The sequence below is a fragment of the Eptatretus burgeri genome, chromosome 13, assembly GCF_056783735.1.
Source record: "Eptatretus burgeri isolate ZD-2024b chromosome 13, Ebu_testis_v1, whole genome shotgun sequence".
Lineage (NCBI taxonomy): Eukaryota > Metazoa > Chordata > Myxini > Myxiniformes > Myxinidae > Eptatretus > Eptatretus burgeri.
The window spans coordinates 72,319,709-72,346,556 of record NC_140973.1 but is presented as its reverse complement, the minus strand read 5'-3'; the positions used below and the strand labels follow the sequence as shown (position 1 = coordinate 72,346,556).

At 41.7% G+C, this 26,848-nt stretch overlaps 1 protein-coding gene across 1 annotated transcript in view; it reads right to left on the bottom strand.

Moving 5' to 3' along the window:
- Positions 1-26,848, bottom strand: part of LOC147014748 (metabotropic glutamate receptor 6-like) — an 817,753-nt gene that overhangs the window by 186,880 nt on the left and 604,025 nt on the right. The window contains exons 10-13 of the mRNA XM_085852974.1: positions 24,353-24,488; positions 23,893-24,047; positions 19,403-19,543; positions 9,640-9,840 (exon numbers count right to left, since the gene is read on the bottom strand). Coding sequence (XP_085709100.1) covers positions 9,640-9,840; positions 19,403-19,543; positions 23,893-24,047; positions 24,353-24,488 — 633 coding nt within the window. The remainder of the gene's footprint in view (positions 1-9,639; positions 9,841-19,402; positions 19,544-23,892; positions 24,048-24,352; positions 24,489-26,848) is intronic.

Here is a 26,848-nt window from a genome sequence, read left to right as displayed (position 1 = left end):
CACGAAAAATTAAATAAAGCGATGTCGTCTAAAAATGAAATTGCACATTTTCAGCTGGCGAGGGACCACCTGAAGAGACTGCTCGCCATCGCGCAGCTCGGTTGATGTGAGATGTGTGCATTATTATTATTGTTATTATTATTATTATGAATCAATGTCGAATTGACGGGTCGAATAATGGAAGAACACACAGGGGAAACATTGGAGAAAATAAAATTTCATATTTTCAGTGAGCCAGCCGCCGCCAAAGATGTCAGCTTTACACCAAAGAGGTCAACGATTGACCGTATCCTTGCTCTTCGTGTCCTCACCGAACGCACACGAGAGTTTCGGCAGGGGCTGCTTGCAGCCTATGTTGATCTCTAAAAACTGTTCGATTCAGTGAATTGGGATTCCCTCTGGAGGATTCTTGGTCTTCGTGGGGTGCCACCAAAACTGATCGATCTGATGTCTGAACTCTACTCTGGAACTGAGAGTGCTGTGAGATGTGGTGGTACCATCTCTGACTTATTTCCAGTTGTTACTGGAGTTCATCAGGGGTGTGTACTGTCCCCCACACTTTTCAACACTTGTATGGACTGGATTCTCGGGAGGATGTCGGAGAGATCAAGCTGTGGTGCATCGTTTGGGAATGTCAAGATCTTGGACCTTGATTTCGCAGATGATGCAGTCATCTTTGCGGAGACTTCAGATATCCTTTTGGAGGCCCTCGAGGTGCTGAATGAGGAGTCTGAGCCGCTGGGATTACAGGTTTCTTGGGTCAAAACTTAGATCCAGACTTTCAATGACATCTTGGATGCTGCTGTCCTGTCTGTGCCCGTTTGTGGTGAGGATGTTGAGGTCGTGGAGAGATTCACTTACCTTGGCAGTGATATTCATGTCTCTGCTGGCTGTGAGTCAGAGGTTAATAGACATCTGGGTCGGGCCTGGGGAGTCATGGATTCACTGGATCATGGGGTGTGGCACTGCCGGTACCTGTGCGGGAGGATGAAAGTCCGAGTCTTCAGGTCCTTGGTGCTTCCAGTCTTGCTCTATGGACGCAAGACTTGGACTCTCACCAAGGATTTGAGACGGAGACTTAATTCCTTTGGTGGCAGGTCTCTTCGGAGAGTCCTTGGCTATCGCTGGTCGGACTTTGTGTACAACGAGCGGTTGCTGAGAGAGACTCTAATGACATTTGTTACCTGCATAGTCCGTGAGTGTCAGCTGCGGCTGCATGGACATGTGGCTCGTTTTCCTAACGCTAATCCTGCTCACCAGATTCTCTCTGCGAGGGAGTCTCGTGAGTGGAGGAGGCCAATGGGCCGACCATGTGCCTCGTGGTTGCAGCAGGTTGATCGGCATCTCAAGGAGATGGGGATGGGCCAGGCATCTGCCTGGGGGATGGCCAGACGAAGGCCCCTAGAGTACCGGCGGAAAGTGGACGCAGCGACGCGCTGCTCTCTCCCATACCTGACCTGACCTGACAGCCACTGCCTGTTTCACCGCAGAACAACACGTGGCCAATGCACGTGAGTGACCCCTGAACCTTGTTCAAGTCAAACGATACACAGTGTTCAGTGACTGTGAATATTGTAGCGCGCTCACCAAGTGGCTTCAGCAATGCAACGAAACGGTTGATAAGAAACGGCTCACTTGGCATGTGATTCGCAATCATTGAACCGTCATATTAAACACTCCCCCCCACCCCCCCCCCGAAGCACCGGAAATGTCAAATATGTCTGCATTGGACAAATGAACACTTTTCTCGGAGTCGGAAGTGCTTGTAAGTTCGATTCTGGAGCTTAAATGTTGCAATTCTGCTTAATTTAAGAGATAATCATGGTGATCGCATGTGTGGAAATGAAACAAAGCAACAAACGCGGACATCTCAGGATATTTATAAGCATTGCAATGTACCCAGCGATTCATAGTGTATGATGAACAGGCATTCGATAATATGAGTGAGGAAAGTGAAAAAAAACTTTATCATGAAGAAATTGTTGCCGCCTGTTGCAATTCAAGGCATTGTTGAGCAGGCCAAAACATGGTGGCTTCAGACCCCAGCGAGGTTACCCAGGATACGTCTTAAGATCCCAGAGAGCGAGGTCACCGAGGATTACCTGATGAAGGATATAATTAAATAAGGCCGTTAATTATCTTCAAAAGGAGAGTTTTAATTAACCCAAACAACCAATTTTCACTTTTGCATTCCTTGGAGTCGTCTTAGTCTGCAGGCAAAGGCTGCGAGGTTTTTATGGTTTTGCAGTTATGGAGGAGACACACTGACACACACACACACACACACACACACACACACACACACACACACACACACACACACACACACACACACACACACACACACACACACACACACACTCTCTCTCTCTCTTTCCCATTCTGTTCCTCCCTGGGCCATTGTTACTCATTTTTTCACCTTCCTCTTTTTGTATGTCCACTCTTCTTTTGAAGTGTGTTCATCATACACTGATGTCCTTGTAAGATTCTTTTTCAAATAAAGTGAAGTCTCATCAAGCCTTGTTCCTGCAGCATGGGAGATATACACTCGGTGTACAAAACATTAGGAACACCTGCTCATTCCGTGAAATAGACTGATCAGGTGAATCCAGGTGAAAGCTATGATCCCTTATTGATTGCACCTGTTAAATCCACTTAAATCAGTGTATATGAAGGGGGAGGAGATGGGTTAAAGAAGGATTTTTAAGCCTTGAGACGATTGAGATATGGACTGTGGGCATGTGCCATTCAGAGGGTGAATTAGCAAGACTCGAGATTTAAGTGCCTTTGAACGGGGAATGGTTGTAGGTGTCAGGCACGCCAGTTAAGGAAGGAAAACACTGGACATTGGAGGATTGGAAAAACATTGCCTGGTCTGATGAATCCCGGTTACTGCTGTTTCACACTGATGGGAGGACTAGGGTATGGAGAAAACCACATGAGTACATGCATCCATCATGCCATGTGTCAATATTACAGGCTGGTGGTAGTGGTGTGATGGTGTGGGATGTGTTTCATGGAACACATTGGACCCTTGATAAAAGTGGAGCAACGTTTGAATGTTACAGGATATCTGAACACCATTGCCAAGCAGGTGCATCTCTTCACGGCAGCAGTGTATCCATCTGCGAATGGATTTCTTCAGCAGGATAATGCCCCATGCCACAAGGTTACGATAGTCGAGGAATGGTTCCACGGACATGACAGTGAATTAAGCTTACTGCAGTGGACTTTCCAGTCACCAGATCTCATTTGAATTGAACATCTGGAATGAGATGGAATGAGCTATTCGGAGTAGAGATCCACTCCCAGCCAACTTGACACAACTGTGGGAAGCATTGGAGTCAACATGGGCCAACATCCCTGTGAAACGCTTTCAACAACTTGTAGAGTCCATGCCCCGACAAAAGGCGGTGCAACTCAATATTAAGAAGGTGTTCCTAATGTTTTGTACGCTGAGGGTCTGTATATATATATATATATATATATATATATATATATATATATATATATATATATATAAATATAATAAATATTTATATAAATATATATCCTTTATATAAATAAAGGAAGACTCCACATCTCTCAACTGTAAATGGAGGGGAAAGCCAATCAGCTCTCACCTGATCGACTACACCCAGGTGGTTCGGATTATATAAATGATTGACCCCTCCCACACTCCTCGAGCCTGCAGATTTCCCATGGCTAAGGTGAACCTTGACCTGGTTGTAGAATGAAAACATATTGCGATTGACTCTAATTGTAGATTTATGTAGTATCATGCCGAGCTTGTTCTGATAGGTTGTTGCAGAGTTTACCAATGACCTTTGAGCTGTCAATTCCTGACCCAACTGTGGAGTGTCAAATTGGTATTTTGTGATGCACCAGAAATGCATCGTCCCTTGGATACACGTTAAACTGGGTGTACCATCCACTATCGTTATTAGTGGATGTGAAAGATCCCTCGTCGGTGTCTTGAGTAGGTGATCATCACATGCATCTTGGCCAGATTCCAGAAATTCCTTCCATAACCGACAGAGGGCACAGCATCAGCTGCAGTGCTGATACACAAACTCGGTGGTGTAATGGTTGGAGCGTCAGCTCCGAGTCTGGGAGGACAGTGGTTAAAACCACAGCCGAGTCATACCAAAGACGATAAAAATGGTATGAGCTGCTTCCTTGCTTGAGGCTCAGTATTTAAAAAAGGATAGAGCACGGACAAACAACTTTGGTTGGTAATAATGGTGCAGGCTTTTATGGGCCCAATGGCCTCCTCCTGTGTCGAAGATCCTTGTAAGGGAACTCGTATTATTGTTAACATGATGACGTTGAGCTCAGGAGAGAAATTGAGTGTGTAATACGAAAAGCAAATGCACTACAACACACTATCAACGAGCATCTGTTGTTTTACTTAAAAGATGTTCACAGCCAGTATTCTATCCTTCACATGACCGCACATATAACAAGAACCGCACTCGGTAGAGCACATACCTCGGTTAGGCTGAACAGCGATAGAGGTAAGATCTGGATTCGGACCTTAACCAAAATCTAATGGGCTTATTCTTGTCAATAACCAACTCATCCAACAAGTTTTGTCAAAACTCGTCCACAACTTTTTGAAATATCATGCTATATATCGTTTTTGGCCCCATCTCGCAGTGGTGAAGAATCACTTAAAGATTTAAAATAAATTCTCGAATCCGGATCCGAATCTTCACCAAAATCTAATCAGTTCGTCCTCGTCACACACTGCAGCTGTCCACAAAATTTCATCCGGATCCGGATCTTCACAAACCCACTACGTCCGAGTTTCCTCTGAATCTGACCACCACTTTTTGAGATATCCTGCTCACAGACAAACAGGGGTGAAAACATAACCTACCGTCCATGCACCTTCGGTGGCAGAGGTAACAATGGGTGGCATCACATCAATATAGCAATATTTTTGTAGCAATTGTTTTCTCCATTAAAAAGAAGACAATGATGGACAACCTATCATTCAAGTACTCGTATATGCAGGTAACCTTCATGTTGCATTATCATTATTGGTGCGGCTTGATGTTACCAATGCAACATAAGGTGGCAAGTAACAAAATGGGCGATACAACATTTTCAACATTCCATGATGTGCATTTGCCCCTGTAATCAGCAGATTGCAATAAAGAAGCTCAGCCAGTTGAGCACGAACTAAACGTGGAAATGACACACACAGATAGAGAAGATGGAAGAAAAGCAAAGATATATCTCAGATAAAATAGTTCTCTAATCCCCCCAGGGCTTTCCAAAGTGAAAAGAGTCGATGTCGAATCTCAGATAATAAAGAATGGAACGGACACGACAACCCAGAGGGAGTGTGTGGGCCTTTCAATTGTCTCGTCGAGGTTCCATTTCTGATAGAATAGGATCTCAGTGGAAGCCATCATCTCAGCACATCAGAGACAGGGCATTGCATCAAGGGGCCATCCTTTCAGTGCAAGCATCAAATCAGTGGACCCATTCGTTAGCACGTGCTTGTGGACCTTAATGTGCCTTTCTAGATAAATAGGCCATCGTGTACTGTATCCTGCCTAAATTCTGGCATACCGATTTGCAGTTATATCAGTCTATCTGTGCCAATCACACAAGCCGAAGGGTGCTGAGCGAGTCCCTTTGTTCATGGAAACTGTACGGTCACTCGATTCGTATGTCTGCGATTGTTTTGCATGAATTGTGACAACTGGGGATGTGTATTGCACACCGCTCCTTCCCAATTCCATATCTAGGTGATGCATGACGTCATCGGCATGCGCCGAAGGGAGTACTCAGTTTTTACTCCGTTTGTTTGTTTGTTTTCTTGCTTGTCTGGGCGATATCTCAGAAATCCTTTGACCTCGGAAGCTGAAATTTGGGGAAAAAAAGTGACGATGTGCTTTGGAAAAACGGTATATTTTACTTTTTGATTACTCAATTAATTGATCACTTCCTTAACTACTATCAATTTATTAATTACTTATTTATTTTCTTTCTCATCTGGACAATATCTCAGGCACCTTTTGAGCTCGGAAGCTGATATTTGGACGTGACAGTGACCAAGTGATTTGGCTATAAAGGGTATTTTTGATTTATTAATCGATTAATTATTCATTTTTGGATGAATTACTTAATTTTCAAAAAGTTACAGATTCGGACGAAGCAGTGGTGGTTTCGGTATGCTATTAGCTAATTGATTAAAATTGATGAAGAAATTAATTATTTTACGATTTTTATTTATTTATTTTAATAACTAAATTAATCAATCAATTATTGCACACTGCTCCCTCCCAATTCCGTCTACATGTGCTGCACGGCGGCATCACCAGGTGGCCGAGGCGACCCAGCAATGTCGTTCGCTGGAGGATTTCTTATTTATTTATTTATTTGGCACGAGGTGGTGCACTTTGAATGTACCTCTACCGGTATTGTTTTGGTATTGTTGTTTTGTGTAGTTCGGAGACATAATAATAAGGTACAGGGATAATGTGTCCCTGGGTTGTTGGGAGTCAGAGGATTTCACAGGAAGTTACATCGCTTCCCCCAAGTTGAGTGGCTGTGTTTGTCCGAAGTTAAGTCCGGTGTTGTCTTGGGGTATTTGTCTGCAGGTGAGTACGTGATTTGTGTTACAGCTTCAATAGCCTTAGATCCCATTAAAGAGTGTCGAACATAGGGAAGTGGAAGAGTACACGTTTAGTTGGAGAATGGAGACAATACTTGAGGATTAGCTACACGAAAAATCATTCAACTACAAAATTTAATTCAGAAGAGACCAAACTAATACTTATTATGCAATGCAGGCAAGTAAAAGGCTTGTTATGAACAATCAAAACGTTAACATTTTAGATTTAGTTTTGTAAAAGAATTTCTTTGTATGAATTGACCTAATCCCAATTAATTTATCTCTCCTTAAAGTTTGAAGTCTCCATCTTTTGTACAGTATATACATTGATAGTTATGGCCCGACAGGATGACCTTGAGGTAAGCACGATTGCCTCGAAGACGTCAAGCCCAGGTTTGAATCCCGACCAAGCTATAAACTGTCATTCTGGTGTTTCACAGGCAGGGTGATTTATCAATGTGTGTGTCGTCCCTCAGATGGACGTTAAAGTGGAATCCTGTCTGACAGCATTCGTTTGGTGGACGTTTAAGACCACACCATATCGTTTGCAAAGAGTGGGCGAGCCATCGCCGGCATCGTGAGCAAATTCCAAATTCCTGTCCTAACCAGCAGAGGGTGTTGCATCAGCGGAACAAGATGCTACCCCGCAGCCTTGTGCAGCAAATTAATGAAGAAGAATTGGTGTTTATAACACCATGAGTGCTAAAGTTGAGAAAGGGAGGGGGAGAAGGGGAGAGAAGGACAGACAAGAAGGTAGATGCAAAAACAAGTCAGGTCAGGTATGGGAGCATGCGCCGGAGCAGCGCGTCGCTGCGTCCACTTTCCACCAGTACTCCAGGGGCCTCTGTCTGGCCATCCCCCCAGGCAGATGTCTGGCCCATCCCTATCTCCTTGAGATGCTGATAAACTTGCTGCAACCACCAGGCATGTGAGAGAATATGGTGAGCAAGATCAGCATCAGGAAAATGAGCCACATGTCCATACAGCCACAACTGATGTGGACGGACTATGCAGGTAACAAATCTCATTTGAGTCTCTCTCAGCAACCGCTCGTTGGACACAAAGTCCGACCAGCGATAGCCAAGGATTCTCCGAAGAGACCTGGTACCAAAGGAATTAAGCACCATCTCAGATCCCTGGTAAGAGTCCAAGTCTCACATCCATAGAGCAAGACTGGAAGGACCGAGGACCTGAAGACTCGGACTTTCGTCCTCCCGCTCAGGTACCGGCAGCATCACACCCCATTATCCAGTGAATCCATGACTCCCCAGACTCGACCCAGAAGTCTGTTGACCTCTGACTAAAAATAGCCAGCAGAGACATGAATATCACTGCCGAGGTAAGTGAATCTCTCCATGACCTCAACATCCTCACCACAAACAGGCACAGACAGGACAGCAGCATCCAAGATGTCATTGAAAGCCTGGATCTTAGTTTTGACCCAAGAAACCCATAATCCCAGCGGCTCAGACTCCTCATTCAGTACCTCGAGGGCCCCCAAAAGGATATCTAAAGTCTCTGCAAAGATGACGGCATCATCTGCGAAATCAAGGTCAGAGATCTTGACATTCCCAAACGATGCACCACAGCTTGATCTCTCTGACATCGTCCCTAGAATCCAGTCCATACAAGTTCTGAAAAGTGTGGGGGCCAGTACACACCCCTGACGAACTCCAGTAACAACTGGAAATAAGTCAGAGATGGTACCACCACATCTCACAGCACTCTCAGTACCAGAGTAGAGTTCAGACATCAGATCGATCAGTTTTGGTGGCACCCCACGAAGACCAAGAATCCTCCAGAGGGAATCCCAATTCACTGAATCGAACGCTTTACAGCGATCAACATAAGCTGCAAGCAGCTTACAACTCTGCTGAAACTCTCGTCTGTGTTCGATGAGGACACGAAGAGCAAAGATACGGTCAATCGTTGACCTCTTTGGTGTAAAGCCTGACTGCTCTAGATACTGGTGCTCAAGCAGATGGTGGCGATCCCTATCAATAATTATTCGAGCGAAGACCTTGCCCGGCACCGAGAGCAGTGTCACCCCTCGGTGGTTGTTGCAATCTTGGCGATCACCCTTCCCTTTCCAGAGAGGGACAATGCAAAAACTACATGCATGCAACAAACAAAAAACTCTACATGCAAAAACAATGACTTTTATGTCATTCTGTCAGTATAATTTGGGATCATGTGAAGGTTGTTTGTGACAGGTGAACTTTATTTAGTCATTAGAGGGTGGATTATATTTCGTCGGTGAAATGAGAACTTTATGCCCAATGGATAGAAGTTGCTACTTCCTATATTACCCCCCCCCCCTTTGAAGCCATGGAGTCTAAATCTCTCAGCGCCGTTGGCATCTCGTGACAGGATGCTGAGTCTCAGGTTAGGCTCATCTCCTAGGGAAGGCACGTTGGTGACCTTTCAATATTGTCGTGTCTGCCTTTTGTCTTGCTCCTCCTGCTCCATTGCTTCTCCGATTAACCCCTGCACCGGCAGGTCACTTGGATTCAATCAGTATCACAACCTTGTTACCCTCCCAGAATCTAAGCTTGATGCTCCCCTCCATTCTTTTGCCCCCATATTCTCTCACCTGTGGAGCCATCTTCCTCGGTCAGTTTTCTCGTGCTACTCCTTCCAGACCTTCAATTCTGATACCCAATGCCACCTCATAGTCACTCCCATTTCTCCCTCTGAGGTTTTACCACATCCACTGAGGCCCTGAGCACCTTTAATTGAAAATTCCCTCCTACTGATAAATGAACAGGTGCATTCTCATCCACTCGTTTCTTCTTTGACACATTTTTGCAATGGAATCTTCCATCGGAATCTTAAGAATTTAATGAAGCCAGATTATTACAGGCCAGGAAGTGTGCCAGTGAGGAAGTGTGGTCAAGCCTATGCTTCATCCATGTGCATATCTACAATTTGACAAGATAATTATGATAAGACCACGAAGCATACGGTTGAAGTGAATGTCCGTGATGATGCGAGGTAACAGCACGTACCGGTGAAGTTTACCGATCGGATGTAATGCAGAAGCATGGATCCATTGATGGGTTTCATGCGATCACAGAGGTTCGTCTCGTTGGGGCATAGGTCTTTGTGCATGCGGTGCAGAGCATGTGCAATGGCGTACACAGCATCCATGACGAACTGCACCTTTCCTTCTTGCTCGTACTCCGAGTCTCGACCAAGGAGCTCGTTGCCTGTTGTGCGACAACAATATTAATGATTGAGGCTTCAACAGCACTAACTTAAACTGCAAGTATGCACGATAGCTTAGATAGGTCACCAGCCAGTCAAAAACTTTAAACGAAACACTTCAATTGCCAAACTTCTCCTCTGATAAACTCTACATGGCATCAAAACTCAATTAATATAATTGAGAAATAAACCGACTGGAAAATTATGAATATAAGCCATGATCTTTGCGGTTTTCATTTCACGGAACCCCGATGAACCACCTTTACAAAGCCCAGTGTTGGCTTCACAGGAGGTTGAGTCTAAGGTTAGGCTAAGGTGGCTTGCTTAAGATCTTCGGGTCTTGAGTTCGAGCCTCTGTCGTGCCGTTGAAATAACACCAGGTGTGTCGACTCAACCTGTCATCCTTCTGAGGTTGGCAAAATGAGAACCAGCTTACTGGTAACAGGGGCACTGCATCAGTGGCACAGACGAGCTCTGAGAAAATGATGCAACCAGCAGGCACAGGCTGCATATGAAACACAATCAACCATGTTGGAGCTGAAGAGCAACAGCATATTGTGCTCGGTATTTTGTTCAGATGCAACTTGCACAACATTTTCAAATGTGCCCTGAAAGACAAATTTTATATTCCATCTGTACTTTATGCAAATTTCATTTGCAGCTGTGGTGAAACTGGAATGATTGTCATCGCAGTAGAAGGAAACATTAACTTTGATTCTCATAGGAACCATCCGCTCTCATTACAATTATGGCCAAGTCAAAATAATTCAATGATGCTCTTACTCGATACAAGAAAATAATTAACGTGGATTAATGCAGCAAATTTGGAATGCATCACCTCTCTCTTGGAGATTGCAGAGTTTGAACTATTTTAGTACAAGTAGAAACTGTTCCAAGATGGCAAAGAGTAGTATTTGGCACTCGGTAGAGCGCATACCTCCGCCAAGCAATACCTGATCTAGTAGAACATATTGGGCCCAAAACATTTTTCATATATGCTATTTATCGTTTTTGATCCTATCTCTCAATGGTGAAGAATCACTTTTAGAATTCTAGTAATCGGATCCGTATCCAGATCTTTACCAAAATCTAATCAATTTGTCGTTGTCACACACGACACACCCAGCCTGCCCACCAAATTTCATCCTAATCCGACCACAACTCTTTGATATATCCTGCACACATACAAACAAACAAAGATGTTGTGCAGAGCACGATACTTGCAAAATCCATAAAACAAATGGTGGTTGAATTCATGACCTGATATGCAAATCCTCTTCAAACTTCAAGTCAATGGGATGAAAATTGAGGATTTTCAAAATTTCACCTTTGTTGTTGGCCTTTGGCTTACATTGACCTTTTGGTCTATGTTGACCTCAAAAATAATTGGTAGTTGAATCAATTGACCAAACATGCAAATGCTCTTCAAATTTCAAGTAAATTGGATGAAAATTGACAATTTTAGAAATTTGGCCAATGTTAACATTTTGGTTGATGATCATCTCTAAAATAATTGGTGCTTAAATTTAGTGACCTGATATGCAAATGCTCTTCAAATTTCAAGTCAATCGGATGAAAATAGAGGATTTTAGAAAATTTGGCCCAATTTGACCTTTTGGCTAATGTTGATCTCAAAAATTAATGGTGCTTGAATTCGTTAAGTTGATATGCAAATGGGCTTCAAATTTCAAGTCAATCGGATGAAAATTTGTCCCAAATTGGCCTTTTGGCCGATGTTGATCTCAAAAACAATGGGTGCTTGAATTCAGTAAGCTGATATGCAAATGGTCTTCAAATTTCAAGTCAATCGGATGAAAAAGTGGACCAAATTGGCCTTTTGGCCAATGTTGATCTCAAAAATAATGGGTGCTTGAATTCAGTAAGCGGATATGCAAATTCTCTTCAAATTTCAAGTCAATCGGATGAAAATTGACAATTTTAGAAACAATTTTAGGAATGTGGCCCATGTTAATGTTTTGGCCTATGTTGACGTTTTGGCCAATATTGACGTCAAAATTAATAGGTGGTTGAATTCAGCGACCTGATATGCAAATTTGATTCAAATTTCAAGTCAATCGGATGAAAATTTAGCCCAAATTGGCCTTTTGGCATATTTTGACCTTTTGACATGTTCACCTCAAAATTAATAAGTGGTTGAATTTTGTGACTTTATGTGTAAATACTTTTCAAATTTCAAGTCAATCGGAAAAAATTGAGGATTTTAGACAATTTGGCCCAAATTGGCCTTTTGGCCTGTGTTTACCTCAAAATTAATAGGTGGTTCAATTCAGCGACCTGATATGCAAATGCTCTTCATTTTTTAAGTCAATCGGATGAAAATTGAGGATTTTGGATAATTTGGCCCAATTTGATCATTTGGCCTATGTTTATCTCAACAATAAGTGGTGCTTGAATTCAGGAAGCTGATGTGCAATTGGTCTTCAAGTTTCAAGTCAATCGGATGAAAATTGAGGATTTTGGATAATTTGGCCCAATTTTATCATTTGGCCTACGTTTATCTCAACAATAAGTGGTGATTGAATTCAAGAAGCTGATATGCAAATGCTCTTCAAATTTCAAGTCAATCAAATGAAAATTTAAGATTTTAGAAAATTTGGCGAAATTTGGCCCAAATTGGCTGACGTTAATTTCAAAAATAATTGGTGCTTGAATTCAATCAGCTGATGTGCATATGGTCTTCAAGTTTCAAATCAATCAGATGAAAATTGACAATTTTAGAAGCAATTTTAGAAATGTGGCCTATGTTGGGTTGACCTTATGGCCTATGTTGACCTTTTGACCTATGTTAACCTCAAAAGTAATAGTTGGTTGAATTCATAGACCCCACATATCCAAATCTTCTTCAAATTTCAAGTCAATCTGATGAAATTTGAGGATTTTAGAAAATCTGGCCCAAATTGACCTTTGGGCCTATCTAGACATTTTTGGTCGAAATAATTTTACAAAATTTCAATGCAGGACCACCGCAGAGTCGGTGACCATAATCTCTGAAAAATTTAGAGTGATTGATTGAGCGGTTTGGGCTGGAGGCGAGCAGACAGACAAACAAACAAACAAACAAACAATCGGAGGCGATCAAAATACTTATCAAAAACAAGGACAAATGTGTCCAAGAGCAGCGTCCTAAACGTTTTGTCGGCTAAAAAAAAAACAAACAAACAAAAAAAACCAACAACTTCCGATATTTCGTCACGTGCCTTGATTAAGCCAACAGCGAGACCTGTCATAGTGTATTTATGTATTTACGAAATAAATAATGGATTTACGAAATTACAATATATTAAATGGAATAATCTTTAAATAGTAATGTGAACTTTTCGAAACTTTAAAGCAAATGTCCGAATATATTTAAAAGTTCATGATCGACGCTCTCAAAAGGCACCCTTAATGCGAGGATGTGTACAAGTGCTTAGTATTTAAGGAGATCCGGATCTTGTATATAAAAGAGCTGAGTCATAATATAAAGGTTTTGTCTTCACAAGAAGAAGAGGAAGAAGAAGAAGAAGAAGAAGAAGAAGAAGAAGAACGCCGAGCACGAGCACTCCATGAGCAGTGTTTGCTACGTGAGACGCTGCTAAAAAAGAAGAATTTCTGCCAAGGAGCAAACAAACAAACAAACAAGTAAACAGAGGCAATCAACATGTCTGAAATTTTTTTTTGCCAAGTAACAGACAAACAAATAAACCAATGTCACCCGCAGGGTGACCCGTATCTTGCCAAAAGGTGACCACGTGTGACTTCTTTAAGGTCACACTGAGGTGAACAGAGCTGCTATCCACCAGGAGCGACTCCTTGAGGAATATCTGCCGACGAGAGATTCCGATGAGAATCGTTCTACAGAGTAACCATGAAAAATATGTGTTTGCCTCATAACGTCACCAAATGACGTCATAATGTCTCAAGCTTGACATATCTAGAAAGCACTCATCGAGGTGTTCAATTTGAGGTACTACACGATATGGTTCCTAAAACTTGAAAATTTGACCTTGGGGTCAAATATGTTTGACCTCAGGCACTAACAATGAAGGTCAAGGCCAATCGCCACCAAAAATTAATCAGCTGAGCGCCAGACCATATACTACATTCCCATAAAGTTTGGAGACGATTAGATTAAAATTACTCAAAAAATAAGGCTTTCGTCGACTCCCCTGATTTGCGACAAAGTGACCTTGACCCTTGACCTTGACCTTCAAAATTTTATGCACTGAAAGAGACCTCTATGGGCCTCTGATATGCGAAGTTACAAAATTTTCCAATGATAACTGTGCTCTGCAGAGTGATTTATACGTGATTACAGACAAAAAAAAACAAACAAACAAACAAACAAAAAAAACATAGGAAGGTCAAGGCCAATCGCCACCAATAATTAATCAGCTGAGCGCCAGACCATGAAGTATATTCCCATGAAGTTTGAAGACTATCTGATTAAAATTACTCAAAAAATAAGGGTTTCGTCGACTCCCCTGATTTGCGACAAAGTGACCTTGACCTTCAAAATTTTATGCACTGAAAGGGACCTCTATAGGCCTCTGATATGCGAAGTTACAAAAATTTCCAATGATAACTGTGCTCTGCAGAATTTTTTTTATACGTGATTACAGACAAACAAGATAAAATTAAAAAAAACAAAAAAAAAAACATACAAGCTGACTAACATATCTTGCAAAAACTTTGGTTTGGCAAGATAACAAATGACTAAACCAATGTGACCCGCAGGGTGACCCGTATCTTGCAAAAAAGGTGACCACGTGTGACTTCTTTAAGGTCACACTGAGGTGAACAGAGCTGCTATCCACCAGGAGCGACTCCTTGAGGAATATCTGCCTACGAGAGATTTCGATGAGAATCGTTCTACAGAGTAATCATGAAAAATATGCTTTTGCCTCATAACATCACCAAATGACGTCATAATGTCTCAAGCTTGACATATCTAGAAAGCACTCATCGAGGTGTTCAATTTGAGGTACGACACGATATGGTTCCTAAAACTTGAAAATTTGACCTTGGGGTCAAATATGTTTGACCTCAGGTGCTAACCATGAAGGTCAAGGCCAATCGCCACCAAAAATTAATCAGCTGAGCGCCAGACCATGAACTATATTCCCATGAAGTTTTAAGACGATCCGATCAAAATTACTCAAAAAATAAGGGTTTCGTCGACTCCCCTGATTTGCGACAAAGTGACCTTGACCTTTGACCTTCAAAATTTTGTGCACTGAAAGGGACCTCTATAGGCCTCTGATATGCGAAGTTACAAAAATTTCCAATGATAACTGTGCTCTGCAGAATTTTTTTATACGTGATTACAGACAAACAAGATAAAATTAAAAAAACAAAAAAAAAAACATACAAGCTGACTAACATACCTTGCAAAAACTTCGTTTTGGCAAGATAAAAATCACTCCGAGAGTGACACTTGGTGAAATGGAACAGGACTCGGTAGAGGGCATACCTCCGCCAGCTGAACAGTTTACATTTTGTATCCCACTGATAGGTCAGATCTGAATCTGGACCTTAACAAGAATCGAATTGACTTGTTCTTGTCACCTAACTAACTCATCCACCTCATTTTGTCATAACTCGTCCACAACTCTGAGATATCATGCTATACATAGTTTTTGCCCCCATTTCTCAATGGTGAAGACTCACTTGAAAAATTCTCGGATCTGGATCTTCACCAATATCGAATCAATTAGTCCTTTTCACACACCCAGCATGCCCACCAAGTTTCATCCGAATCCATCCACAATGTTTTGAGATATCATGTAATATCGTTTTAGCCCCATCTCTCAATGGTGAAGAATCGGTTAAAAATTCGATAATTCTCGTATACAGATCTGGATTCGGATCTTCATCAAAATTGAATGAATTCTTCCTCGTGGCACTCCCTATCTGTCCACTAAGTTTTGTCTGAATCCATCCATAACCTTTTGAGACATTGTGCTATATATCGTTTTGGCACGATCTCTAAATGGTGAAGAATCACTTCAAAAATTCTCCAATCCGGATCCGGATCTTCACCAAAATTACGTGCTGGTGTCCTGTATGTCAACTACATACACAAACACTTTCAGAACGATTGCTTGAAAACTGTGGCCAAAGATCGTGTGAAAAATAGAGAAACAGACAGACAAAGAGATCGACAGACCGAGACAGACAGCCAAATGCTACAGACCAACATACTTGGCAAAAAAAGTTTTTCACCAAGTAATAAACAAACAAACGGACAGAAACGCAATATCCTCTCCTTCGGCGAGGGTAAAATATGAAGTTCAAAGTTTCAGGTCAATCGGCTGATTGCTCAACTATTAAGTCAAAGTCATCACCACATTATTCCACAGTATTAGGAGATAAACCTGTGCTGTATTTGCTTGTTACCGCAAGCACGCGAAATTAAAAGAGAGGTTAACCAATTGGTTCATGTCTGTCCGTCTGTCTGTCTGTATGTCAACACAAATGTCAGTTTATGATTGAGGAACAACTTATTTAAATTGAATGTGATATTTTGAAAACGAATCGGAACATGACTGAGAATGAAGCTAGCATTCATTGAAGAATGAAGCTTGCATTAATTTTGTCTCTGAATTCGTCCCATTCCCACATGTGTAGAGAAAAGTGAGATAATTTTTTTACTGTGTCTGTGTGGCAGTCAAACAAAATTGAAAATTATTCCAAACAGGAAACACTGTTTTTAAGGGCATCATAAAAGACACAAACAACAGGCACGATGAATTAGTGCAACATGTTAAAGCGCTGTCACACCTTGACGATTTAGCCAGCGAATGCCGAATTATGAAAAATTTGTCGAAAACGCCGGCACACGTCGAATACGTTATGGGTAAGTTTTGTATACGTTAATAGCACGCTGAAAAACACTGCCATGCGTCGTAGTACGCTGGCTTTTATCGTTGTACTTTGCGGTTCTCCTCAAATTTTAGCATGCTTGAAATTGTACGACGTATGCCAGCGTATGACTCGCACGTTCCGCTACGCTGGCCATAAGTTGTAGGCACGTTATGCGATCGTTGACACACGTCGACACACGTTACTTGTAAGTTACTCATAAGTCGAAACATGCCGAGGTAATGATTGGCGTACCCGAAACTTATTTATAACCTATGAGTAACGTGTTGTAGGCAAGTTACACGATCGTTGACACACGTCGAGGCACGTTATGCGATCGTTGACACACGTCGAGGCACATTACTTGTAAGTTACTCATAAGTCGAAACACGTCGAGGTAATGCTTAGCCTACCCAAAACTTATTTCTAACCTATGAGTGACGTGCTTTGAACCTATGCGTAACGTACCTCCAACGCATATTGACGTATGTTGACGTATTTGATTGACGTCTTCCGGACGACCACATAACTTACTGAACGTGTTTCTAATTTACAGCAACCGTATAATAGGTATTGGCAGCGTTTAAAAAACAACAACAACAATAACTTCCAATATTTCGTCACGTGCCGTTATGTCACGTCCGATTGCCTCTTCAGTTTGCTCATGTCTTATTCTTAGTTCCTCCTCTGTGAATATTTTCTGTTTGAGGATATTGTCACGTCGACATCGAAATTTAAAAGCAAATGTCCGAATATATTTTAAAATTCATGATAGACTAAAAAAAATAAAAAAATAAAAAATTAAAAAAAACAAGAACAACCAGTTATTTCGTCACGTGCCTTCACGGAGCCAAGGAGAAAAAAAGAAAATGTGCCTTGATGGAGAAAATAAGTTTCGGGTATGCTAAACATAACCTCGACGTGTTTGGAGTTATGAGTAACTTACAAGTAACGTGTGTCGACGGGTGTCAACGATCGCATATCGTGCCTACAACTTATTCCCAGCGTAGCGGAACGTGTGAGCCATACGGCGAGTACGTCATAAAATTTTCAGCATGCTTGAAATTTCACGACGTACTAAGCGTACCACGAAATATGACAGCGTACTTCATTGTTTTTCAGCGTGCTCTTAACGTATACACAACTTACCCATAACGTATTCGACGTGTGCCAGCTTGGTTCGGCAAATTTTTCATAGGTCGGCATACGCTGGTTAAATCGTCAAGATGTGACTGCGTGGCTGACACTTTCAAATTTCAGGCGATTATGATTTAAATCGGCGTGCGGCAGGTTTTTAACATGCTACGCCACAAGTTCGTCGGCGATACGTGCAGCGCGCTATGCCTAAGTTAAACTATCGTTGGGCATAGGTTGTGAACGCCAACAACAGGCTAAGCATTTGTTGGTAGAAGTTATCTATAAGAAAACGAAACGTTCTGTACCTGTAACTAATATGTTATGCATACGACCAACACGTTAGGAATACGACCAAAACTTTTAAAAACCATCAAAATTTCAGCGTACGCCAACGTTTTACATACATTTTTATACATTGCCATTGCCGGCTAAATCGTCAAGGTGTGACAGCGCCTTAAGATTGGGTGGTGTAAAAGGCACTGCATCAACGGGGCTAAAACAGGGATAACTTCCAGAGTTAATTTACTTATATGACTTTTACAATCTTAATTTTATTTAAATGGAATTATATACTTGAACCCTGGAACACAAATCACCTTCTTGGCACTTTCAAAACCCATCCGTTCAGCTGTACTTGGACATGTTAAATAGGGTGGTGTATCAGACTGCTTCAATCATGCTAAACTTCCAGAATTTTAAAAAAGATTTTAAAAATAGTTATTTTATTTATGTTGAAGTATATACCTGAGCATGGAGGGGGGTATCAAGTTCTATGAACCCTCTAGTTATTGTAGAGGTACAGATGGTTTGTACATTGCTTGGTGTTCTGTCTTGTGTAGCATGTCAACAATGTGCAATGTGTTGAGGGAGTGATTTGAAGGTCTGCAAACCCCATTATCCCATGACCTGTGTTCAGTTGTTCCATGATTCCACCGAACTCTTGAGCCCAGTGTCTCAGTGTTGAAAGGTTTCTGTGATGCACTTCGACAAATTTTAATTCAATGAACTTGAGTTTCTCTTTGCTTTTGTCCTTTATTTCCTCCACTCCCAAAGTGGGGACCTGTGGAGGTTATGTTTTCACTCCTACCTATCTGTCTGTTGTTTGTCTGGTTTGTTTGTCTATGTGCAGGATATCTCAAAAAGTTGTGGACGGATTTGGATGAAATTTGGTGGGCAGGTTTGGTGTGTGGACAAGGACGAACTGATTAGATTTTGGTGAAGATCCGGATCCAAATCAGGACGTATAATTTTTTAAGTGATTCTTAAGTGAGTGAGAGAGGGCCCAAAATGATAAGTAGCACGATATCTCAAAAAGTTGTGGATGGATTCGGACGAAACTTGATGGACAGGTTGGGTGTGCGACGAGGAAGAACTTTCAATTTTGGTGAAGATCCGAATCGAGTATACGCTCTTCCGAGTGCCCTTCTAGTTAGCCCAGTGAAGGTCTCTTATAACGTACTAACAACTTCATTTATCCAATTTTTTTGGAAAATATTTTTTATTCTACATGCAAATTTCCCTCGAAATTGCTCCAGAAATCCTTTGCAAACCATCGATGCTGACCTGTACACTTTGACACCTTGGATCCTCGACGGTTAGTAATTTTCCCCAGCTTGCAGTGGAAGTTCTGCTCCCAGAATTCGGCAAACCACACATTTCTGCGGTTGTTTTCCAACTTGCGGCTCTGCAGGTATCTATCAAAGCCTGTGAGAGTTGGAAGAAATGTCACAAATAGAATTGATCACTTCATGTTTAAAACCCATTAGAAGAGAGGCACGGTCGAAGGAAGACATGAGAAGGACCCACACAAACACACACACACATTATAAGGCGAGGTGATGAGTGATGACGTCGGATTTCAACGTCGATTTGGAGGTACGTCATGGGGTATACTACTGCAAGCATGGTGATGAGACACACGCACACATATACACATCGTTTTTTTTTCCATAAATATGTTCCTCACAAATCAAATCAATCATTTATTGAACAGTAACGGATAAAGTGTTATATTAACACTTAAAGGATGTTTACTACTTTTACGAATTTCAATACATCCTATACTTAATTTTATCTTCATCAGAAACTTCAAAATAGCTGTTCACCGAAAGTTAAAACCGTATTAATCTGGAAGCAATTGATAGATTTCCTGAGGTTTCAACCCTTCCAGCCCAAAACGGTGGGTCTACATCCTTGGTCATTGGTGGATCCACAACCTCAGCAATGTCCAAAAGGTCAGTCAACCCAGCAATGCAACCTCACCGTTCACACTTTCCACCTGTAGATGTTTACCTTTCTTGTTAGAAAGTTCAATACAAGATGAAAATACTCATTGCAGAAAAACAATAGCTCCTTGTATATTGTGTATGTCGATATGTACTTAGTCCTTCCACCCTATTTAGTTTCAGTCGTGTGGATTATACTGCAAATACAGTTTTATCGCTTATATTGTGTATGTTGATGTGTATACTGTGTCGGAGTGGCGACCCGTCCAGGATTGTACCCAATAGTCAAGGAGACTGCTGAGGCAGCACCAACGCTCTGCGCAGAGTATGGTCCCGATGGATGGATGGATGTGTTTTGAAAATAGTATCCATAATGGGTGGAGCGAGAGCGATCGGAAAACTCTGCAGGTTTTTCCTTATTTCATGAAATTAGTCAGAATTACAATTTCTCAATACGATGTGGACTTGATGCATTCAATATGAAGGGTGTGTATTCAATTTCGCAATGGCTGGATGGAGGTAGGGTATGGTATTGTATTTTTTTTAAAAACAAACAAAAAAAAAGAGCATGAGGAAAAAGAGAAATGATGGTGGTGGTCATATGACAGCTTAGCTATCATTTCTTGAAGCATGACTGTGTCGCTGATGCAGTGTCCCTCTACCAGTACACACACTGGAACTGGTACTCATTTCGCCGACCTCAGAAGGATGACAGGCTGAGTCAACCCCCTGGTGTATTAATTCAGCGGCCAACGGGGCTTGAACTCAGGACCCTAGGATCCCAAGCCACCACCCCTAACCACTGAGCCAACACCAAGCTAAAGAGCAATTAATTGTGTTGTCGACAGAGGTTAAAATCTCTTGTTGGGAATGACTATGTAGATATGCCTGGTGTTGCCTTGATGGTTAAGGTGGTGGGCTTGGGTTCTGAGGGTCCTGAGTTCAAATTCTGCTTTTTCCATTGAATTAATACCAGGTGGGGTTGACTCAGCCTGTTATCCCTCTGAAGTTGGAAAAATGAGTACCAGCTTGCTGGGATGATTGCGCCATTTAAGTATTTTGTGTTGGAGTGGTGATCTGTCCAGGATTGTGCCCAATATCTCAGGAGACTGCTTCGGCAACAGAGATGCTCTGCACAGAGTATGGTCCCAATGGATGGATCGGTTATGTAGATGTGGGAGCATTCTTAGTAACCCTCAGGTTGTTGTTGAAAAAAAGCTCGCACCATTTACCAAAGTAGTTAGTGTAGGTTTGGAGTTGGGTCGATGGTTTTCCACTAGAGCAGTTGCCTGGAGCCAACTTTCTGATAAAGAAGGGAGAGGTGTAACGAGATTGGTGGAATCGTTGTTGTGACATCGCTTCTGCCACATTTATGGTAGTCGCGTGGATTCCACCTCAGTGTGGAGTTCACGTTTGGCATCTTTTTGGTTATACTCATGCGACGCATCAGACGTGTGTACCGAGATGCAGCATAAGTAGGAACTCCTTCTGTAGCCTGGGTAGAAATTGTTATGAAATCACAATGGTTGGACATGATAGTTGGTTGACCCAAGGATGGGTCCTCTTTGGGCTGCGTGGCTGGTGTGGAGGCTTTGAGGTAAAAACCGTATAACATCGACACGCAAGTGTAAACTGCTTGTTGTTTCCAATGTTAATATGTTCTAGCCAAGCCAAGACCCTGTTCGTGGAATAAGTGCAAATATGCATGGAATGACAATGTTAGCAATTGTGTAATAATAGCTCGATAGTTTGACATGAATATATGGAAGGCTGTAATGAAGATCTATTTTGTGTACGCAACCCAAAATGATGATCTGCATCATTAGAAATACAGTTTAATCGCTGATTTTTTATAGGCAACGGTCCAGTAAACCTGAGTTTGTAACCTCGATTGGACAAAAGTTGTATTACTCTCGTTTCTGGGAGCGGGGAAGACGTTTACTCTCCCATAATTTCTTCCTTACGCCAGATATTATTACATTTTGGGAAAACAACAATGGCCCCAGTATCCTGGGGAACAATCTTCTCATGGACGCTTCCAGTATTGGGTGTTCACGGTCCAGGCTCATGGAGGAGCTTGTACATCAAATGCAGGACAATGATGGGTAGTAGGAGACATCATTGCACGTTTATTTAAATTTTACGACCATGAGAAGACAATGGACAAATGAACAAGGTACACGACATGGGATTCAAAACTGATATTAGCATCGAGCTGGATAGGCATGCCAAAACATATCGACCCAATTGACAAGATAAACACGTGTTTGAACGTTAATCTCAATGCTTCGTTTCCTTAACATCGATTCAAACAATCTTAACCTAAATAAGACATCCACGAGATGAGGGTAAGAGATATGTTGGCTCCAGTTTTCTGTCAAATCCCTGATATATTGCAATCCATACATGGTAATTTCACCTTGTTTTTCCTCTATTTCTCACTGTGGAAAATTGCTTTTGAGCCTTCACCACATCTCATCTGTTAATGTTACCCTCAACCTCCCGATCCAACCCAATTTCCCCTTTACCTCCCACGCACCCTCAAACCTCAATGATCACCCCCTCCCAACCGGATTGCACATGCAATGTACTCACAAATGTGACTCCCACATCCCATGCGTTCCCAGAACCTTAGATTTCAACGCCACCCCTTTCGCCCTCACGTTCTGATCACTGTCTTTGTACCACATACCAGCAACTCCCACATACCCTCCCGCCCATCACCTACACAGTCGTCCCATCATGTGAACTCATACACACCTCTACGTGCACACGCACTCAGGTACCAAACACCCAAGCACTCACAATTCCTCACATATGAATATGATGTATCCATTTCATTTTCCAGTCACATCCTTTCTGACCATCATTTTGAGCGTTTGTTGTGCAAATCATTTATATTTTGCTGTTTCAAAAAAAAAAAAAAGAGAAAGCATGAACCATAGTCTGATATCTGGGTTATTTAGTCCAAATTGTTAATTCACATTCCTGACAGTTGCAAATACATTTTCTGACTATTGACTGAAAGAGATGTAAAAATTAAAACGGCTAATCAAGGAAAGAGAAAAAAATCATTTGGATTGCTTTAGCTTGTATTACATTAACCTTGATCAGTCATAGCGCATCGGGGATGGTTTCGTTTCAATCCACGTCCAATCACGATCACTGAAGCTGTTAGGTTGACAGACCAGAAAAGATAAAGTGGAGTTGATACCAAAGCTATGGATGTATCTGTCAATCTGCTGCCTACCAAGCTCAATAATTTTGTCGTTATTTCAGAAGGGGTCAGAGAGGAGAGTGGGAATAAGTAGGATGCCCGGTTGGAGAAAATTTGATGATGCTCTCATCATGACGTTATGCATGCAACAACATGATTTATCACTGGATCTGGAAAGAAAGTTTACAAACGTAAATGGAACCTTAGGTATCCAAGGTCAATGTGGATGATGGAGAAAGCAACCCGTTGTGAGAGTCGAGGGAGTGTTGAGTGACAGTGGGATTGCAATAAGAATAAGAAACGTGGAGGTAAAGCAGGAAGCTAGGGGTAATGCAGAAGACAGGAACCCATCGTGCATGACACAGCATTGGAGATTGACAGGGAGTAAAGCAGGAGTAGCACAAGGAAATGAAAGAGCGTTGACAGAAATCAGTGAGAATGGCAAAACGATGGAAGAAAAGAGTGATAGGTCATCACTGGAATGAAGACAGCCAAAAGCATGAATTACGATGGCACAAGAAAAATGAGGAAGCCAGAGGAATTGACGACACAATATGTGCAGGCAATAGAGATGAATGAGATTGCTGAAAGCATTAGGACATATATCCGACCTTCGATGGAGGTCCGTTTCGGCAGTATGGTGATTGCACCCTCCGCCACTTCATCCTGGCCTACAATTGGGGATACCTTGGCACCCCAACTGTCAGAACCAACCCACAGAAAGTAGCCTGACTGGTTAGCCTGTTTGGCTGTCTCCAGGACGTGCCTGTGTAAATAAGAGATAGGAAATCGAACAGCTTATGGTTATAGTATCGGGGTCAATGCAAGATTGAAACAGGGAGCATAAGGTGTGATTGTTTAATGGTGTGTCAGTATAAAAGGAAGGGTGAAGAGGGGTCATATATGTATGACATATGATTCAAGCCAACAGGGAAGGAATTACAACTTCTGCTTGGAATACAACTCGAATACAATAACTGTGGATGGTGTCAAAGAAAAAGCAGGCAGTCCAACTCCCTCTCCCTTTTTTTTGTTCTTATCTGCCCCGATAAAGAAAAAGTAAACCATCACCAGATATCATCTTCGCCTGCGAAGATAATGACAACACGAGCATTGGACGTGTCGAGTAGTTCGTCAATGAGTTTCTGAAACTCTCCAGGCATCGGATCTCTGGGAATCTTCAATGATCTGGCAATGCAGATCCCACCTGCAAGAGCAAAAAAATGCCATTACGGTATTTGATGGCTCAAATGACTTCGTTGTAGACCAATAACGGAGGACTTGAACGCAGAATTGTTCACCTTTCCTGGATTCAGGAGATGTGACAAAGCAGGCTGCTTTTTATTATCGATCACTCGACATATTTTTGTATTGGATGCAACATTACTACGTTGGTGCGAGTTGATTCATTGTGACTGGCATCTCGGCAATATTTGTCATGCAGAGAATGAATAAAAATCATCGTAACAAAGTCCATCTGCTTTCATTTTGTATCAGTGTCTGCCTTTGAGATGCATCGGTATCTAAAATACTTTGATTACATTGAAAGATGTATAAATCAAACCAACAAATGCTATGAATCTACATAAAGATTCTTTATGAGTAAATCTAGGCATTTGTTTTCAATGCCATTTGAAAGTCAGCAAATACAGGAGAGACGGTAAATATATGTGTGCATTATTCTGTGACTGCAAAACAGGCAATGTGTCTCATTAACTTCACGCTTTCAACAGTTTCCACTGAAATTCCCAACATGATAGTTTTCTCTCCGAGTCAACTGAACCTGTCGCTGGATCCCCACGATTCTAGGCTTCTGCCGTGCTCTCTTGTCTCAAGAAAAAAAACTGCTTCAACTGCTTGATGAATATAATTGCTCATCATAAGAAAAAAAAAATGTTTTCTCAAGAATTGTTATCCTGAAAAGACAAACAAAAGCACAATTACAGTGCCAGTTTACTGGTAGTAATCCATCCATCCATTGGGACCATACTCCGTGCAGAGCATTGGTGCTGACGAAGCAGTCTCCTTGGCAATTGGGCACAATCCCAGACAGGTCGCCACTCCAACACAGTTTACCAGCAAGCTGGCACTCATTTCTGCCAACCTCAGAAGGATGACAGGCAGAGTCAACCCCACCTGTTATTAATTCAACTGCGAGTAGGTCTTCAACTCAGCATCCCAGGATCCTAAGCTCACCACCGTAACCATTAAGGTATGGTAGAATTGTCATTACATTTTATTAATTATATTATAATATCACTGCACATAATTATTATCTTGTCTAAGCTTTCAGATCAAAAAAATGTTGTTTTTTTTTCTCAGATCAAAAAATGAGAAAAGGCCCAAAATAATTGAGGATTTGACCTGCTCCCCCCTTCACCTCCTTTCCATATATCTGAAGTGTGAATGAGGAGTTTGAATATCAATGGAGGTGCCTCTTTGGCACACAAACTTCAGGTTAAGTCTTTGTGAAAAGAATGAAGTTTGGTATTGCTTCACATCAGGAAAATCAAGGTACCACAGATTCTCATCTCCGGTTTGATGGTGTCAGTGGAGCACTCAATCATAACTATCTGCAAATACGGACGACATTTACATTTTGATTGAGGATTCTAATGATATTGAATTGGTTACTAATAGGTTTAAGTTTCATCAGCTATCATCAACATGGGTGAAAACAAAAAGAATCTTTGTGGATTGGTCAAGTTCATGGATCCCTGCCTTCTTTCCTGCAATAGCTTACCTGGGGGATTGAAGGCTTTATTACCTGGGTTTTTTCTTCTTCTTGGGAACGAGAATGTTATAAAAATGAAATAGGAAGGTTTGGTAGATGCCCTCAAATACAGACTGGTGAAGCGGATGGCATTGATGCTTTGGTACTGTTTCACGGCTGTACGCTCCCTGCAAGGGCTTGGCTTGTGAAAAACGTGCAAAAAATGCTGATCAACTTCTGGAACGGCAAGTACCAGCTTTGACTTGGTGCTGTGAGCCTTACCCTAGAAAAATGAGGTCAAGGCCGAGTTGATCAGATCGGCATGACGATATTCCTTTCACCGGTGTGTGGTTAAGCTGCTGCTGCTGCTGCATGGCGTAGAAGGGTCTCATCTCGTTCAATATATATATATATATATATATATATATATATATATATATATATATATATATATATATAATTATAAATACATACACCACCATGCTTTTCCAGCCAAAGAAAGCAGCATAAACAGCTAAGAAAAACTCCACAAGGTAAGCCCTTTGCTGTTTCAAACCCTACCTGGGTTTCTCTACAGCTGCAGACATTCACAAGTAGCAAATACAGTAGTGAGAAAAAGTTTGTGAACCCTTTCGAATTTTCTCTATTTCTGCATAAATTTAACCTAAAATGTGATCAGATCTTCATCTAAGTCATAATAATAGATAAAGAAAACCTGATTAAACAAATAGCACACACACACACACACACACACACACACACACACACACACACACACACACACACACACACACACACACACACACACACACACCAAAAAAACATACTTGTTTATTTATCGAGTAAAATGATCC